The 19582-nt window shown below is 35.2% G+C and overlaps 2 protein-coding genes and 1 long non-coding RNA gene across 5 annotated transcripts; 2 read left to right on the top strand and 1 right to left on the bottom strand.

Moving 5' to 3' along the window:
• Positions 1-8869: 8869 nt before the first annotated feature.
• On the bottom strand, positions 8870-10871 carry LOC135620050 (uncharacterized). Of its 3 annotated transcripts, none has more exons than XR_010489613.1 (6): positions 10492-10871; positions 10081-10139; positions 9865-9976; positions 9644-9795; positions 9140-9421; positions 8870-9005 (listed from the first exon to the last, which is right to left on the bottom strand). It is a non-coding gene; the product is annotated as an uncharacterized LOC135620050 (long non-coding RNA). The 3 variants fall into 3 exon arrangements; XR_010489614.1 differs by having other exon boundaries at positions 8902-9038; positions 10305-10871; XR_010489610.1 differs by having other exon boundaries at positions 8902-9038.
• Positions 10872-11189: 318 nt separating this feature from the next.
• On the top strand, positions 11190-16000 carry LOC135620044 (uncharacterized). Its single transcript, XM_065122642.1, has 6 exons — positions 11190-11473; positions 11675-11740; positions 12355-12429; positions 14992-15121; positions 15243-15359; positions 15668-16000. The coding sequence occupies exons 1-6, from the start codon at positions 11298-11300 to the stop codon at positions 15809-15811; spliced, it is 708 nt and encodes a 235-aa protein (XP_064978714.1). The 5' UTR covers positions 11190-11297; the 3' UTR covers positions 15812-16000.
• A 1526-nt stretch (positions 16001-17526) lies between these two features.
• Positions 17527-18242, top strand: LOC135636906 (heavy metal-associated isoprenylated plant protein 47-like). Its single transcript, XM_065149066.1, has 3 exons — positions 17527-17601; positions 17705-17780; positions 17874-18242. The coding sequence occupies exons 1-3, from the start codon at positions 17596-17598 to the stop codon at positions 18164-18166; spliced, it is 375 nt and encodes a 124-aa protein (XP_065005138.1). The 5' UTR covers positions 17527-17595; the 3' UTR covers positions 18167-18242.
• Positions 18243-19582: the final 1340 nt, after the last annotated feature.

Below are 19582 nucleotides of genomic sequence, written 5' to 3'. Positions count from 1 at the left end.
AGTATCTTAAGAACGACTTACGAGATAAAGGAATTATAAAGTTATTTTAGGCTATTATTAGATCTCTTATTATGTACAGAATGTATGTAAAAATTGAGAGAAAATCATAAAAAAAATTATTTAAATATCTAAAATTGAGAAGGAAAATTAGGTTTTTATATTTTTTCATAACTATTGTTACACAATACTCACTACAAATGTATTAAAAAGAATGAACTTATTACTAAGGATGTTCATAACTTATCTATTACCTTTATGATTGAAATAACTAGTAGGAAGGTTACTGAATGGTTCTACCTCCATCGTGAAATAACTAATAATTTAATATCAACTATGACAAATATCATTGAGGATTAACGTACCAAAACAAAAGACAAGGACAAGGATCAATACTACAATGTCCTTATACTAAAATATAAGCGTAGACATCCTTTAAGATAGTTATAGTAGATTTGGAGAAAAAAAATTATTTATGTCAATGTTTTAATATTTTAAAAATTTTATATTCTCATGCTAATCCATGTTTTTTTGTGAAGTATTTTATAATGGTAATTTTTTTTTTTACGAGCAACAAACAATATTTCATATGATGAGAATTTAATTATATCGTATTACCTTATGGTATAAACTAATAGAAGAAAGAAAGCAAGAATTAAATTAGCATATATTGGCAAAAAAAAATTCAAGGCGCCAGCAATTTGAATATAATTATTGATAATGTAAATTCTCACCTATATCATCAGCTAGCTCGAGGGCATTGATATTTAGATAGTTTTGGTTATCTATTTTTTAGAGACTTATATATTTATAATTTAATATATTCGAACTATTTGGTTGTCTCTCTTTTAAGTAAGTTACATTAGAATTATATGTTTAAGTAAATTCTCTGGTTTACAAGTTCAAACAATTCAAAGATATCCTAAACAATTTTAAAAAACAAAAAAACATTATCATATGTTTAACAAACTCAAAAATTAGAAAATAACATGTTGCTAAAGAGATGAACATTTAAAACATTTTGGAAAATGCTACTATGCCATACACTGTTTTTGGATTTTGGCCAAAAATAGTATCTCATATAAGAAAATAGTTTTTGATGCCAAATTTTTATCATATGTTTGCGACCTAATTAGAAGCTCAAATATCAAAAAATATTATATGAGCACATGATTTTTTTTTATAAAAGTTTAAATAAGTTATGAGAAAAATGGCACATTATGTAGGAATTGAATAATTCAGAAAATATCGAAGAAATTTTCTTAAATAAGCATAGAGTAAAGTATGTCGATGTGGATCTAATTTCAAAACATTTTGACAAGTGCAGTTTTGCGATGCACTATTTTTGGCCAAATTAGTGAATTGCATATAACTAAATATTTTTTTAGTGGCTAAATTTTATCAGGTGTTTATGACCTAACTAAAAGTTCAAATATAAAAAAAATAAAGAGTGCATGATATTTTTATAAATTTGAAAAGATGTGAAAAATAAGAATATGAGATACTATGTAGAAATTGAATAATTCAAAAAGTATCGAAATTTTTTTCTAAAATGTAAAAACACTATAATATATCCATGTTATCTGATTTTAGAACATTTTGACAAATGCTGTTATCTGATTCATTGTTTTTGGATTCTAGCCAAAAAATTACATCGAAGATAAGAAAACATTTTTTGAGGTTAAAATTTTTATAAGGTGTTTGGGACCTAATTAGAAGCTTAAATATATATAAAAAAAATTATGTAAGTACATTAATTTTTATAAAAAAAAATAAAAAATAGAAAATGACACGTTGTGTACGAATTGAATAATGTATAAAAATATCAAAAAATTTCTAAAATAAAAAATAGAATATATCTATGTGGATACAATGCACATATATCATTTAAAATTTATGATATTTTTTCAAGTCCTGCTATGTGATACACCTTTTTGGACTTTGGCCAAAAAAAAATAGTGTATCGTACATTAGAAAATATTTTTTGGGGGTTAAATTTTTACACATTAGAAAAATACTCTTTATTATCTCAAAACATTGGAATAAATACATGGTTTATACAATTTTATTTACACGATAGAAGATACATTATAAAAATGCTCTGGTCAAAATTGTAATCATTTGTCTAATTTTAAAGTATTAAAAATTTTCAGAAGATCATATTCTTCACAAAATTGAACTATTATATGGACGAAAATTTTTATGGACAATTCATTTTATTCAGATGCTTAAAAAATATATATAATAATAATAAATTAAAATAGAAAACCAATGACATATATTCATAAGTGTCTTATTTAAAACTCCTAAAAATTTATTATCATTTTAAACAGTGCACTATTTTTTATATTTTTTTCTCAAAAATAATACATCACCTATTAAAAAAAATTTCTAGACCAAATTTTCTACATATATTGAGGACCTATTTAGAAGCTCAAATGTAAAAAAATATTACATTGATGCATCATAATTTGTTAGAAATAGAAAAAACAAGGAGAAAATAGAAAATTGATACATTGTTCAAATGCTCAAAAATCCATAAAAATATCAAAAAAATTCTGTAAAATAAAAAACTAGTGACATATGTTCAAAAGTATCATATTCAAAGCTGTTCTAAAAATTTAAGATCATTTTGAATAGTGCATCTATGGGGTGCATTATTTTTGAATTTTCCAAACTAACTTTGAATTTTCCTCAATAACAATACATCACCTATTAGATTTTGTTTTTCTACTTATATTGAGAACCTACTTAGAAGCTCAAAGGTAAAAAAAAATTATATGGATGCATTATAATTTGTTAGAAATAGAAAAAAATAACGAGAAAATAAAAATATGACACACTGATCAAATGCTCAAAAATTCATAAAAAGATCAAAAAATTAATTATCTAAAATAGAAAACTAATGACATATACCCATAAGTATCCTATTTAATACCTTCCTAAAATTTTGAGATCATTTTGGACCATACATCTATGCGATATACTTTTCTTGAAATTTTCTCAATAATAGTGCATCACTTATTAGTAAACTTTTTTTTTCTAAACTAAAATTTCTACATATATTTATTGACCTATTTAGAAGCTCAAATATAAAAAATATTACATGAATATCTTATAATTCTTTAAAAAATAAAAATAAGAAGAAAATAAAAAAAAATGACACATTGTTTACATGTTCAAAAATTCATAAAGGTACTAAAAAAAACCTAAAAAATAGAAAACGTGTGACATATATTCATAAGTGTCTTATTTAAACCTTTCTTATAAAATTAAGATCATCTTGAATAATGCATCTATGTGATACATTATTTTAAAATTTTTCTCAACAATAGTACATTACCTATTAGGAAAAAACATTTTCAGTCTAAATTTTCTACATATATTGTGGACCTCTTTAGAAGCTCAAATATAAAAAAAAACATTTCATGAATGAATTATAATTTATTAGAAATGAAATAAATGAGGTGAAAATAACACACTATTTTAAACAAATATTTTCTCTTTATAAAGAATGCTCAAAATATTAATAGTAGAACAACAAGTTTTTTAAATATTATTCTGAATAATAAATATTAATATTATACAATAAACTAAAAGTTTAGATTTCCTAGCAAAAGAGTCATACCTTAAAGAATTGGAGACATACCTTAAAAACTATGAAAACTTTGTCATAAACAATGTGACGATGACAGAAAAGAAGTTCAAATGAGTCGATGCCATAAATTATCCGCTCATAGGTGATAGAACTTGATCCAAAATATAATGATGCATGAAGTTGATGATGTTTAGAGGTTATATAGTGTATTGCGACAATAACGATGGACCAGAGAGTAGCAAAAGATGAAAGGTCATACAGCATAAGTCTTGTCGATTAGTAAATATGAAATCAGGATCTATTGTGTATGGTAAAAGCACCCATTCAAGTTAAATTAATTTTTTATCCAATGTTAATATTATCTTCTTTTTTTTTAATAATGGTGCTCTTGGGAAAAAGATAGAGATTTTTTTTTTCAAAAATTAACCCATCATTATTTAGTCCCTAAATAACTTAGTATCTAGTATTAATTCTTTCTATGCTTTTCTTTGCAGATGCAATGATGCGTGATGGGATTAAGGATGACATATAGGTAATTTGATTTACTTTAATTTTTTACATGGACATAAGTAAAAAAATATTAAATTAAGTAAATCTTATATTGTTTTGTTTTATATTTTATGAATTTCTCATATCTTTTCCTTTATAAAAAATAATATTAACTGCAAATGATCCAACGAGAAGATACTCTAAATGCTATTAGGTTTCTTTATAATAGATTTAGAAAAGGATAAGAGAAAGAAAAAGAAAAATGAGAGGATGTGCATAGTTTTCTAATTTTTTTTTTAATCTGTGAATTGCTTTTTGACCACTAAAAGAGTATTTATGTGAGAGGATGTGCATAGTTTAAAATAAAATATTATATTTAGAAAGAAAAAAAGGGATCATAATGCTTTCTTAATGAAAAACCCAAGGATTAACTACATCAATGACCACAGTAGCAAGATTTTATGTTTTTCTTTTAATAATAATAAATTAATAAATATGAAAAAAAAAAATGAAAATGATTGCAAAGTAAAAAATTGAAAAAAAGTTATTACAGATATTTGATGGAATGAATGCATTAAAGCCCCTCTCTACTACCTCAGACATTGTCTCTCACACTCTTTCTTCCCATGTTTTAAGTATCTCCTATTTACTATCGCCTATTTACTGAGCTTTCTGATAGCTCTATGAAGTATATGTAGGAAGATTTCATATGAGAATAAGCTTGGTAGTTGAATACCTTAGCACATTGGATCTGCATAACGACCATCATTCATAGTTCAAGAACAAAGTAAGCTCTACTAAGGACGCAGGATCATCAACTTTCTTTATGGCATCAATTTTTGGATCTGTATATTTGATGCCGATTCTGAGCGTGTCAGCTGCAAGAGAAAAAGATGATGGTGGATATATTATTATATTACGAAACATAAAGGCAAAAAAGACTTGATATACCATTCTACCGTTCTAACCTCTAAAACTATTCTTTTTATTTAACAAAATATTATGGTTTAAAGTTAAGATAATACAAGCCAATACCTAAAAAAAGTGACCCTTTTCAACTGATTGTCATTGACTTAATTGGTTTTACCTAAGTCGTGCGGCACCCTTGCGTATCCGTTTGTAAAGGTCAGTCTTCTCGAAGCCTCCCGTGGTCCATTAGGACCTACAAAAGAGAAAATTAGTTAGAGAAAACGTCTCACTCGGAATCCACAAGCAAACATTTTCAAAAATACTTCATAGATAATACAAATTACAAACAAACTTTATAAGCTCTGAACGGTTGCATGCAAATTACAAATAAACTTTACAAAACAGTTACAGAGATTCAAAATGGTTCACTCGAATATCACTCACAAGTGTTCACATGATATAACCTTTATTTACAAGCCTAAGAAGGCCACCAAATCTAACTAAAATGAGGCTTTTAAGCATTGTACCATCCCTTTACATACTGTGCAAAACATAAATAAACCAAAAGACACGGATATATATAAGTATTACATCAAATATCAACTTTATCCGTGACATGATGCCCCTTTTTATTTTATTTTTTGATTAATATTAATATTTTCTTGCATCCCAAAAATATCCTTGATAGATTTTTTTTAAATCTTTTCATTAGATAATTAATCTATATATACCAATTACAGTATTTTTGAATAGGATTATATTATCCTTGGTACATTAACAAAAATACCAAACTCTATTAAAAATATCATAATTGACATAGAAGTCAATTTCTTTTGTATGTTCTCCTTACTTGATCGATAAAAATATTTTCTTTGAAACTCAATCAAGGTTGGTAAATTAAGTATTTTTATGAAGATATCAAAAACAGTAGGGCCTCTATTAAAAAACACTATAGCTGATATTACAGCAAACGAACCGATATAGTGCAAAGGATGGAAGTGTTTTTTGGTATATCGAAGTAGACAAACTGATCTAATGCAAAGGACGAGAGTCGTTTTGACATATCAAAGTTAAGACACCAATCGAAAAAACACTTTTTCAAGAAATTTGCTAATAAGAATTCAAATTTATATGCTACTTTTCTATTTTGGCAAACTAAGAGGAAGACGAAGAGAGAGTCCAAATAAGACGCTGCAGCAACAGGACAAACTAGTATCTCTCCGTGAGATTCAAAACTCTAGGGCTAGCTAACATCTAGAACGATTCGAAGTCCGCGAAATCGAGAAGACCAGCTTCAACTGCAACTTGATACACAAAGTGTTCGGGTAGAGAGAGACATGCGAGACATAAACTCAGAATAAAAGCACATCAGACCTGTGCAGCTTAGCCAAGAGATCTCCGATTTACATTTGATAGGAATACTACGACATCAACTGTAGAACTACAATAAGGTGTAGATTTTTTATGTTGTTAAGGAAATATATTGTTGATGTTTTGATTAGTCCGATATTGTCCAAACGTAGGATTATCTGAAATAGATCCGATATGATTTTGAGATAGCTCCAAGATAGTTTCGAGATGGAGGTATTAAGCTTCCGAGATAGAAGTATTATGCTCCTAAGGTGGCACCTGTATAAAGACCAAAGTTCGGAGAAGTTTTCCGACCCGATCTCAACAATACTCAAGTTAGTAATCCGAAGTCCGGCTCGAATAGTTCAAGAGAGGGAGAGTTTTTTCATTTTCACTGTTTTCATACCCAGAATGACAGAAAAAAAATTTATGACATTCTTTATTATCATAAAGAAGAGAAAAAAAAAGTTTAGGATTGTCTTCAAGAAAAAAGTTTATATTTATCTTCTTTGCCATAATGAACGAGAAGAAATATTATATTTCTCTATTTTAAATTTTTATACACATAGATGGAGAATAATGACTTGGATGACACATAATGATTGTACGTCAACTATTAGTAAATGGATTTCATGTCCCTTCTCTACCATAGCAAATATCAGATATCATATCTTCTCATTATGTTGGGTTTCAAATCTTTTTTCCAGCGTAACATATTTTATATCTCTTCTTCATCATAATGAATCTCGAGTCTTTTTGCTGTGGTGGACTTATCCACATGTGGGAAGGATGGCAGTTACCTTATGAGTAAAAGTGTCACGGGTTGGAGGCAAAGCATTCGTTGAGAGCGTTAGTAGGCGGACGTTCCTGGGATAGTGGGCCCTCCTTTTAGTGATAAATTATTAGGAAAAAAATTTATTGACATATTGGCCAACACTACATGGTTTGGACTTGTATATACATGATTATCTAAAGTGTCTTCGAGGTGACTCCAAATTGGCTCCTAGATGGCTTTGAGTTGGCTCTAAGATGACTCCGGGGTGGATCCAAGATGACTCCGAGATAGCTCCAAGATAGTTCCAAGATGAAGGTGTCAAGCTCTTGAGATTGAAGTATTGTGCTCCCGATATGGCACTTGCATGAAAATTCGGATTGGGAAAAATTTCCTGATCCCTTTGACACTCAAGTTTGTAATATGAGATCCCCAAATATGAGCTCGAATAGTTCAAGAAAGGAAAGAGTTTTTTCCATTTTTATGCCTTGAGAAGGAGGAGAAAGAAGTTTGTGATGTTCTTTGTTGTCATAAAAGAAGAGAAAAAAGTTTAGAATTGTCTTTCTTATGGAAGAGAAGAAAGTTTATGATTATCTTTCTTACCATAATGAATGAGAAGGAATATTATATTTCTCTACTTTGAATCTTTATATATGGATAAAGGATAATTAGGATGACACATACCGAGTCAACTATTGATAAAATTTGATATTAATTATTTGATCTTACGAAAGCAACCTCTTGCACGATATGCAAGTGAAAACTGTGTGAATTGTTAAAATGCTTGGAAAGAAATTAACATGAAATAAAAGCTTGCATGATCCGATTCAATGACCTCATCCTGATCCAGCTGTGAGACTATGTAATTGAAAAACCTCCTATTAACAAAGTTTACGTTAACAATTCTAAGTTGGTGTTGGTGTTAGGTCAAATTCTTGTCAATCTCAATCTCATTACTTAGTTGAAGTGCAACACTGGTGCAGACTTGAAAACGATTTTAAAAATGTATAACAAAGACAAAAAAAAAAAAACCCAATGATTTTCTCACCAATTCTACCAAAACTAAAAAGAACTCACTTCACATTTAAAAAAAAAATGAAGTAAATAATTATCATATTCATGGTCCCCTATCAAAATATATGATCCAAAATAATTTTGTTCATCTTCTTACCTACCAGTTACCCGCCGCGCTACCAGGGCCTTGATCGAAGACATCACTGGGACCCATGTTTCAGAAGAGGCACCGGGACCCACGCGTTCATTATCCAAGTCACGTAATTACCTCGTCGGTCACTTGAGACTTCGGGACTCCGTCGAAGACCTGGTCTATGATTGGAGTAACCGGTGGTTCCAGAGTTGGGTCCCACCGATCCAGGTACGTTTTGAATCCAATGCGTCGGTACCGGCCTGTTTTTGCGACTACAGCCGTCACCGTCACCGTATCAAACTTAGAGCCCCTTCATCTGTCCTTTATATATATATATATATATATATATATATATATATATATATATATATATATATATATATATATATATATATATATATATATATATATATATATATACACACACACTTCTCCAAGGTCCAAAACCCCTCCTCATCCTGCGAAAGAGAGAACATTTCTCTTTCGTGTTGGCTTTCTGTTGCCTGTTTGATAAAGATTGGCAAAGGAGAGAAGAGATCGATCATTATGTGGTGCCCGAGCCGGTGCTGCTGCCTGTGCTTCATGCTGCTGGTGGTGATCCTCCTCGTCGGGCTCGTCTTCGGCTTCGACGTCTTCTTCCACGGTTTCCACAAGATCAGCAACGCCTTGCACGACGACACGCCACAGGGAGGCGGCTTCCCCGGTAGGCAGCTCTTCTTCCCTGGCGGCGCCCCTCCTGCTTTCTGAAGAACGGATTCTTCTTATTTCTTAGATCTCTGCGTGTTTTAATTTTTTTATTTGGATCTGTGATATCTAGCTTTGATAATTTGGTTCTTTAATCGTATAAAAAAGATAGATTCATAAAGATAGCCGTTACCTGATGGATGATAGCTTGTGTATAATAATAATGATATTTCACAAAGGTAGGCTCTTCCACATCCTTTTCTTTATTCAGCAGCGTCCATCGAACAACTCAACTCGAGTACAGCCACCCAATCCACACTGTTGTCAGGAAGTATGTGGTTGATGATTGATCAAACCATTGGTTATGCAGTTATGCAGGAATCTTAGCCCATGCTAATAGAGAAGAGAAGGTGGAGAGGATGAGCCAAACAAGTGAAGTCAATGGTTCCAGTGCCGGTCAACAACTGTCAGATACCTGCCAATTTCCAAAGTGTCATCAATCAAATCATGTAATTGTTTCAGGCATAGAATTTTAACTGGTGCACCGTATATAGGTGATGTATGTAACATTTGCTGACACAGAATATTGATGACGAGGAAACTAATAACAAATGAGGAATATTGCCAGCAGTAGGACATCTTTTACTTTATGTATTGGGAGCTTTACAATGAGCACAGAACAACCAGACAAGCTCACCTCCTCTACATCGGGTGCAATTCCTACCGAGGCTTCCATAAAGATCAAGCCAGGCTCTTTGGCAAATTGTTATCCCTCCTCAGTGCTGCAGCTTCTGTGAACATGATTGAGCATCTTCCAGCCGGCTTTCGAGATGATTGAATGTCTCCCTCCTGATGATGAACTCATGAACGAACAGTCCTAGAATCTTGAATTCATTGTATCTAATATGTAATGACTACCTGGTGATGTCATGGACAAGCAATGCACCAGAATCACCTTATATAAGATATGGTGATTGATGTGAAAGATCCTTGTCCAGTCTATAAAGCTTTGCGTCAAATGCTTGTCATTCTGGATGAAGGGGCATATCATCAATTCACATATAGCAAGCAAAAGAACAATCGAATTTACACTGCTTTATTGGTAAAAGCAATGATCATAATTAGAGTCCATACCATTTTGCTGGCTGGTTCATCCAATGAAATAGTATCTTCGCGTCAAGCAACTAAATTTTCTGCAAATTTGTTAGGTCACATCAAAGAAACCCACATAATTAATTTTCAGAATGATATCATGAACTGAATAATCAAAGAGGAATGCAGCAAAAAGGAGTGCATCATCGTCGAACAATACTACAAACGAATATTGAAATCCGAAAATCCCAAAAGAACTAACTTACAGCAGTAGGCATTGAAGCAGGAAATGCGCATTACAGATTGATGCACAAATTCTAAGACCATAATCCCAGATCAAATTGATTAATCTTGTCCTACGTATCCTACCAACAAGACACTAGCAGAGATGTATCCTTGAAGAAATCCAGAATCAAGAAAGAGGGAATCATTGTTTCCGGTAGTACAACTCACCGAAAGAACTGACTCAGGAGACGACTCTCGCGTACCGAGCAGAAAACGATCTGTATCGCCGATGATGATGTACTTGAAAAGGCAATCGTATCTCCGCCATCTTTCCACGCAACGAAGCCCAGATCCGAAAACCCTGATCGACCGAGGCAATGATACAAGAGATCAATGCGATCGAAGATAGATCGAGAGGAAGAAAGATCGATCGCTTGAGGGTGATTCGGTTTCAGGATTGCTTCGAGACGGAGTGTGATGAAAAAATTACGAGGTTTATCCGCAGTTTCCAACAAGGGCGGGCTGCGATCCTCTCCAAACCACACAGGCCGAGTTCTCTCTCCAAGTCTCTCATCCTCGCACCTTCCATCTCTCCTACCCTCACATCTCAGCCATCCCACTAGTGCGAGCCCCGTCGATGGCCTATCTATAGTTGTTCAATCACACGTCATTTGACACATGGATGGTTGAGATATGGAAAGGGAGAAATGGAAGGCTGAGATTAGATTAGAGGAGCTTTAAATATGAGCATCATGGAGAGGATCCTTCCTACACAAGATAAAGAGAAGGCGGCCCTCCTAAGGGTACCAATGAACGCTCCCATTATCTTTCTCATCCGACGTGGTTCTCTATACGCGAGAGATCATCTCACCGTAGGACCCCGCAGATGAGGCAGGGAAAGGGCCTCCCTCATTACTTCCTTGGTGCGAGTCCGAATCGGAATCGTTGGTTTGGGCTCAGCACCGGTGCGTTGCTCATCCCTCAGGGTTTTAATGAGGATTCCGCAAACCCCACATCGTTAAGGCGGCGGAGAGATGCGGCGATCTGTGGCTCCGCTCCTCCTCCGATCCCGGCGGTTCGCCTCATCGACTGCCGTCAGTGGCATCAGTAGCAGCAGCTCGGACAAGATTGTCGCCGCCGTGCTCTTCGAGCGGCTCCCAGTTGTGATCCCCAAGATCGAGCCCATCGTCTACGCCTTCCGAGAATTCTCGTAAGCTCTAATCCTCCATCGCCCTCGTCGGGTCCGATTCGTTCCGTTTCTGTTCGAAAGATTTTATTTTTAACGAGAATGAGATTGGGGCTACTGTTTTAGTTGCTCATGTATTCTTGTACTTGTCTTTTCTCCCTCTTTAGCCTATTGTGAATGGGAATAGACGGAGTTTATTGGATGATTGTGGAACATATTTTGCAGGTTTCGATGGAGACAGCAGTATCGTCGGAAGTACCCTGATGAGGTCTTGGGAAAGGCGGATGCAAGGTAAGGTTCATTTCTTTTTTTGTTTGTCTGTCGTCTGTACTTTGTGGATCTGATTTTATGATTAAGAAGTTATAATGATTTGGTTTTTCTCAAAGTGGCTTTCTAAATTAAAATTTATGAAATGTTTATGGGCTAACAAACAAGCTGATAGTTATGTTTTTCAGCTTAGCTTATGAAACGATTATGTGACATGTTAATTATCTAAATTGTACAATGAAGCCTCAGAAGACAAATGGATACATATCAATGCTTTACAAACTCTAGCATTAGGTCCAGGTGGATAATTACAGAAAGAACTGTTTATTATACTCTGCAAAGGAAAGTTGAATGTGATTAGCACAGGTAAATATTAGTAACTAGATGTTCCTCATGGTGTTACTGTGATAGGAGGCAATGTTAGTTTATATTTATGTTTTTGTGATGAATACTGGATTTTATTTTCAATTGATTGTTAAGAAACACAGTTCTATGTTCTTTTTGAATATTTGGTATAATGCTAAGACCTGTAAACTCACTGGCACTGTAAAACATTATGTTTGCTAGTGTAATTTTCCTATTTAATTTAAAACATATACTTTGAAATCTGTCCACATTGATGCTTATTGTTTTAATAGGGGGAAAGGTGACTATCAAACTGATTATGTACCTGCTCCAAGGATCACAGAAGCTGACAAGACTAATGATAAAAGGTAAATCTGGGTTTGATTTTCACGCTGCATTTGCTTGACGTTATATTTTTATTCAAAAAAATTCCAGTTTTTGTTGGCATCTTATGATCAAAATATATGGAAGTACTACTGCATGAGAACTGCGAAACTGCCTGACGTTCTTGTTAATGATGGTGAATGTGAAGCAATGACGTCAAACATTTAGCCCCATATAGCTGGATCTTATTTACGTTGCGTTTGCTTTTGCATACTTTGTTTCTACCTCTGTGGCCTATGACCAGTCTAATATACAAATGGAACCAACATGAGTTGCACTCAACTATGTTGATAAACCATGAGAAACTGCAATATATTTTTTTTGAAGATCATACTGGTACTCTTTGTGGGTGGAGCTTAGTAAAATGGTAAGGTTGTTCCCTTGCAACCTGAGAGACTAGGTTCAAATTGCAAAAACAACCTCTCTTTATATTTAGAGGTAAAATTGTGGACATTGGCCCTTCCCGGACCCTGCATTGGCTGAAACCTTGTGCATTGGTACACCCCTTTATCGTATTGGAACTCTTTGCGATACATCAAGAGCTTAATAGTCTTGTTGATTTGATTTTTATTAAGTGATCATAGATTTCTCTGTCATGACCAGTCATGTAGACTGAATATACTATCTCAGTTCTTATTCAAGCTTAATACACTTGATTGCCCCATTTCAACATTTTCTTATTCTCTGATATCTTTTTGGGATATTCCATTGCAAATTCATGTTAGAAGACTGTCAAACAAAATTTCACATTGTTCAGTGTCATAGAAGTTATGCTAATAGTCTCCTTCCATTTCAACATTTTCTATTTTTGATATCTTTTTGGGATATTCCATTGCAAATCCATGTTAGAAGACTGTCAGACAAAATTTGACATTGTTCAATGTCAAAAAAAGTTGTGCTAATAGTCTCCTTCCCTTTTATATATACCATGATACATTATCCTCTAATATTAAACTTGCTTTCTCTTTGACTGTCAAAATATTTTTTGTGTGCTTAAATGGAAGATAGCATAAACTGGAACACAACAACAAAGCATCAAGTTCCAAAAAAATTGCTGTCAACTACATTCACCTTTTGATGAAGACATTATTTTTTGATTTATCTCAAAAACTCCCGAACTCGCCAACTTCACTTTAATCATTCCGATTTTCAGGATACTTTGTTGTTAACTCCTCAACTTTTTGTAAGAATACTGACCATTACTCGAGCTGTGTTACAGAAATTACCTTTCAATTGAAAAGGCATCCGGAGAGATACTCTAAAGGCACCTACTTAAATTGACTGTGCTCCTGTTTTACAATTAACATTCTGTTAAAAGTTATAAGAAGATGCCTTATGAGATATGCTTATGAAATGATAAGGAACCATTCTGATGAGTATTGTATCTTCGATAAGTTGCTACCTTTGAACCCAATACTTTTGTCGTTGCAAATCTAGCACTGGAAAAGAAAATAGCTGAGTAAGTTCCTCTCTTTGACATGTACTACAATTTGTCACTTAAAATTATGGCCTGGATGCTGGTTCTTGGAACTGCAAGGTTTGGTGCCAAATTGACCATGCTAACTTTTTTCTAATATTTTCTTTTATTATCTAATCTTATAAAGTTAGTTCTATAGTTAAAGTTCACTTTCTTGAAAATGCATGGTTTTTCAATTTTAACATAGTTTTTCCTGGCCGGTGTTCATGCTGTTAGTTTTTCCTAGCAGGTGTTCATGCTGTGCTATATTTTACATAAGTTTTTGTGTCTTTTGTGTGAAGATTTTGCTAGCATGCTGTTTTCTTCTGCAGTTAGTATTGTGGTAATAAAAGTTCCCAAACTAATTCCACCCGTTTTGTTTGTGCAAAATTGCATTCTGATGCTAATGTTCGGTCATACCTTTAACAGCTTTCTCAATGAACTATCATTTTAAGGTCTGTTCTGTAGTTATTATTCATTATATTGAACATGCCTAGCTTGGCAATTTTAACATAATATTCACTGGCTAACTTTGTGCCATTCCATATTTCACACAAACATTTTCATCTGTTCCTTGCTGGATTTTGCTAGCACGTCAGTTTCTGATGCAGATTTTACCATGATAGCTGATGTATCTCAAGCTGGTTTTGCGTTGTGTGCATTAACTGCATATTGTTGCCATGATAGCAAGGATTTCGTTTTCCGTGATTAACAAGTCAGGATGGTAGGGCTCCATGCCAGTCAGCACAAGCCGAAAATTATGAAGTGGGTTCCCTGTTACACACTTGGCATGGGGTAGGCTTCCATGCTGGTAGAATTTGTAACAGTCACTGTGCTTCGTGATGGCTGGTGCGAGCCACACTTTGTTGTTGCAAGTAAATATGAAGACACATAAATATTTTCTTATATAGATGTTCTGCTTGAATTCATGGTTGAAACATAACTTGTGAGTTCTTTACAGCATTCTGTTTTGATATTTGAGAGGTTTTTTCTACTTGACAAACCCAACTTTATTACAGCTCATTAATACATTTTTCACTTTGCCATCACAAACTAAATAACATAGTGGGTTTCTGTTTGATTCTTTTAGGTCACTGCAAAGGGCACTTGATAGAAGACTTTATCTTCTCCTGTATGGCAGCACATATGGAACTCCTGATACGGAACCTGTTTGGCATTTTCCAGAAAAGGTTTATGAAAATGAAGAAACTTTGCGTCTGGTACTACCTTTTCTCACTTAAATCGATACAAAATGTGACTTTTTATTTGCGTTTTCTTTTAGAACTGTGTTATTCTCAGAGTTCTATTTCATGATAGCTTATTGAAATTGTTAACCTGCAGTGTGCAGAATCAGCACTGAAATCTGTAATTGGAGGGCTCAATAATACATATTTTGTGGGCAACGCTCCAATGGCACAAATGGTTGTGGAACCAAAAGAAGACTTTGCACTTTTTAAGGTAGGTGTTTATATTTGCAGCTATTTTTTCATGTGTTGACTATCATGAAGATGTTTTTCTTATCCTTGTTTAAGGTTAATAGCATAACTTCCCTTTAATTATTCTTTCTCAAAATGAAGATTTGCTTATTTTGATTTCTTATACTTGCAGCCTTAATTTATTAATTCTTACGATTGATAATTTTTTTCATCAATCTTGTCTATAATTGACTTAGAAATTTATGTTTCCCTGTACATCTCAATCCAGTTCACAAGACATTTCAGAACTGTTTTCTCTTTTCTGCTTTTCTGACAATTGTCTTTTTTCAGCGGTTCTTTTTCAAATCGCAAGTAATTGGTACTAGCAAACTTCAGATTGGAGATTGCAAAGATTTTGTCTGGGTGACCAAGGATGAGTTGATGGAGTACTTTCCAGAGCAAGCTTCCTTTTTTAACAAGATGATTATCAGCTAAGATTGCCTTGGATACTCGACATTAGATAAGCATGTTTTTGATCAGTTGGCTTGGAGTCCTTTGTTTAAGCTTTCAGATAGCCTGTATTTTTTCTGGCATCTACAATAGATGTATGTTCTTGGACTGAGAGTTGGTGAAATAATTTATCTGAAAAGGATCCTTCAAAATTACTCAACTTGTTTTGTTTGAGGTTCAAGCGTCTGCTTCCTCTTGTGGATAAACTGCCATTTTTGGCCTCGGATAAACTCTACCACATGGATGTGATGGTTGTCTTCTTGTCAGTGTTGCAGTTGTACACTAATTATGTTTTAGGAATAAAAACTCTATTTGGAGACACATGGTTATTTCCTTTTATTTTTGTAAGCTTGGGAACTGAGAAAGATTTTGATCTGATTTAACAATCAATTTTACTTGGTCGATAATAATTACATTCACTAGAGACTCTTCTAAGTACCCAATATTTGTCAGGCTTCTTATGCTTCTTGTGTTACCTTTTTATCAATGCAAAGAATGAACAACAAGTTAATCCAGAGGAACTGTACACCAATCAAGAACAAGTTGTCGCATCGGAAGATAACTATCTGCGCAAATACGATCACCAACACTGAATGGTTGAATCTCCGCCGTGTAACTGTCTTCTTGATGTCAAAGCCGCCATTGGACGTGACGAGAGCCGTAGTTGACGCCCACTTGTGCTGGCGGTTCTCCGTCCGACGGCACTCCATATAGCTTCCACTGGCCCAGTACCAACTCGCCGATCACTGTATTCATTCCGGGGCAGAGCCCGTCGCAGGTGAACTTAGCCACCGGAACCTAGAAGTAGATCGTCTGGCAGAGCCACCGGGTGCGGAAGGCGAGGATGTGAGGTTCGAGGATAATGTGACTGAGGCTGACGTCGGACGGGGTAGTAGAAGGGGCGCCAATCGATGGAGTCGGTGAGGTTGGGGAGGTAGTCGGAGAAGTCGGTAACAGTCCAGAGAATGAAGGTCCGCCACCGTCTCCGATGGCAGGGCGGCGTTGGTGGTGAGTGGCCGATGGAAGAAACTGAAGATAGTAGTAAAGGACGTCGAGTGTGCAGACGGTGACGATATATGCCACTAATAGAAGGTGCCTATTTGTCTATTTTCAGAAACTCCGGCACTTGGGCCTGTAGCCCAAAAGGCCCATATACCACAGTACAAGATTTCGCACCGCAAGCCGATCCACCCAAAACGGGTCAAAGTCAACCTTCTCCGAACTGGTTTACCCACCGGGTCAAACGAATCAGATCGGAACCAACGAGTCCCAAGTGTGGGCCAAGATGAAGAGTGCACACGGTCAATCACTACGTCAACCTCCAGTACGTGCTTTGACTTTTCGGGTCTACTTGTAATTAATTCCACGCTACGAACCATCTTGGAAGGGATTGCAACCATTAATTTTAGTCAACACTTGGTCTTTCTTTTATGCACTCAACTGACTGAGTTCTCAAGTGGAGAATTCAGACTTCTTCACGCGGTTATTGTGGTAGCTGTATGTGTTGAAGCTCATGCTCTGCATGTTCCTGCTTAGAGTCAACGAGGTCTGGAAGCTGATCGACGACTTTTGAATTGTCTTGACTTAAATAATATGCATTGACTTGGTTGTAATAGTGCCTTCTTGGTCTTTTTATATCGACGAACAACAGTGACGACATCGTGTATATAAGTAGCTGTCTTCTCTTCTTCGCCATAGTCATCGAATTCTTCTCATTTGGATCAAACACATACACATCAGTCTCTTCTCCGTCATCAAGAGACAGAAGCATGAAGGTATGCCCCACATCCAATAGTATGTTGTTTGGTTTTGCTTGATTCTTTTCGCAAATGAGATAAAATATTTTCCGTGCTCAAATCAATAGCCTCGTCATTGCAGCAAAAGATAGTGATCAAAGTGCAGATAAACTGCAACAAATGCCGCTCCAAAGCAATGCGGCTTGTTGCTTCAGCAGGTATATATGTTGCTGAAACTAATCAGACGAGCATATAGTACGACTACTCGATTACGGATGGCTGAATCCAAGTTTTTTGTGATCCTATGACAGAAGGGGTTGACTCAGTCGCAGTGGAAGGGGAGGACAAGGATCAGTTGGTGCTAGTCGGAGATGGCGTCGATCCCGCTGACTTGACGTGCACCCTGAGGAAGAAAGTAGGGCATGCGTATATAGTCAAAGTAGAGGAAGTGAAAGCGACTACTCAGCCAGAAAAGCCACCACCGGTGGTGAAGGGAGTGGAGGTTGGGTGGCCATGTTATTCCAGTTACCCTCCATGTCCGCCGGTGGTGTTCTATGAACACGGCTGCAGTACTCCCAGTCCATATTCTTGTCCCATCATGTAGTTTTGTCTTGCTGGTTTATTCGTGTGTTATTGTGTGCTAAGGGTGGAATAATGTTGGACAGGCTATTTAAATTACACGTATACTTTTTGACTGCTTTCCTTTTGGTGGTCATCACTACATAATCTAATGAGTCTCACATGGTTGTCCTTGTTGCTTTCTTCTTGAAGCTTGTAAACCTTACTTGTGACAATTGCCATCGATTGTCTCAAAGAATAACCTTGAGAAAGAAGGTAGCATTGTCGAGTATTAAGTTTGCTGTCAACACTCTTAAACATACTCTTCTAAAGGGAATATGAGATTTTCTCATGGACTGTATAAGTATAAAGGTATTTTAATATGTATGTCCCATCATTCATATTAAATTTGAAGCAAATGGTTCTCCTATGGCTCTACTAATGGATTGAGGAAATGTTTTTTAATTAGATTAATTTTTTGACTAGTCAAAGCCTCTTAACAGCATATCATTAACATATACATGAGGTGATAAACTTTAATTTTCCTTTTAAAGCTGAAAGGAAGTGATCAAGCCTCAATCACGAGCATACTTGAAAACACTCTCCCCAATCCACAACCCTTGCTCGAGGGGTTGGGACAAATCTACCTCCATACATATATGCATGTCTTACCCTCTCACATCTGAGGGATTTATCATCCATTTTAATTTTAATTGGGAATCGACTGATAGATGTGATGACCAAAAATGACTCCCGATTCTATTATTCCACTAATATTCTCATATTTTTGGTTAAAAAATTATTATTTCTATATTTACATGATTTAAGGAGGTTTTAAATTAAATTTAGATAAATTCACACTCAGACCCTATCTAATAATTCTTAAAGGATGAGAACACCCTTGTCTTTTTATCATCTTAGAGGTGTCTCTTTTTATCATCTTAGAGATGTCTGTAGTTAACATTCTCAAGTAGAATTAGTTTAAGTTAGTTAAAATCCTAACGTGCACAGGATGCCAACGGTCGATCTTTTCAAACCCACGAGCCCGCGGTGTCGTTCTCGATCCCGTGGACCCGCTTATTCTCACGGCGGTCCCACCAAACCTTCTACGTACCCATTGGTGCTTTACCGTGTCACCAACCTGCTTAGTGATTGGAGATAGCAGTTGGGGGCCGCTGGGCCCCCCTCTAACCGTAGTGAATCGCAGGTTAACGTGTTGCAAACGGCATTTATTACACTTCAGAAAAGAATACGTGCACTGCTGATCTCGGATCACGTGACATCGAAGTCACCCGCACACGTGGCACATTCAGGTTGCATGGTTTTCAAAAACTGATGCCCGCGTGGGACACACGTCGAAATTTCTCGGCCTTCCGTAAGTCCGAACCGCTGTTCGCTGATCTAGCAGCGAGAGCAGATGCGAATCGAGTTCAACAACTGCCAGATTCTCCAACACTGCGAA

This window comes from Musa acuminata, chromosome BXJ1-3, assembly GCF_036884655.1.
Source record: "Musa acuminata AAA Group cultivar baxijiao chromosome BXJ1-3, Cavendish_Baxijiao_AAA, whole genome shotgun sequence".
Taxonomy (NCBI): Eukaryota; Viridiplantae; Streptophyta; class Magnoliopsida; order Zingiberales; family Musaceae; genus Musa; species Musa acuminata.
The sequence above is the reverse complement of the archived record's forward strand: the minus strand, read 5'-3'. Positions and strand labels throughout refer to the sequence as shown.

Excerpts from the sequence above, each read along its gene's own strand:
- LOC135636906 (XM_065149066.1), top strand. Across the intron at positions 17,781-17,873 it reads GCGGCTTGTTGCTTCAGCAG|AAGGGGTTGACTCAGTCGCA; the intron begins GTATATATGTTG and ends ATCCTATGACAG.
- LOC135620044 (XM_065122642.1), top strand. The coding sequence starts at position 11,298 with ATGCGGCGATCTGTGGCTCCGCTCCTCCTCCGATCCCGGCGGTTCGCC. Across the intron at positions 12,430-14,991 it reads GACAAGACTAATGATAAAAG|GTCACTGCAAAGGGCACTTG; the intron begins GTAAATCTGGGT and ends TGATTCTTTTAG. Across the intron at positions 15,122-15,242 it reads ATGAAGAAACTTTGCGTCTG|TGTGCAGAATCAGCACTGAA; the intron begins GTACTACCTTTT and ends GTTAACCTGCAG.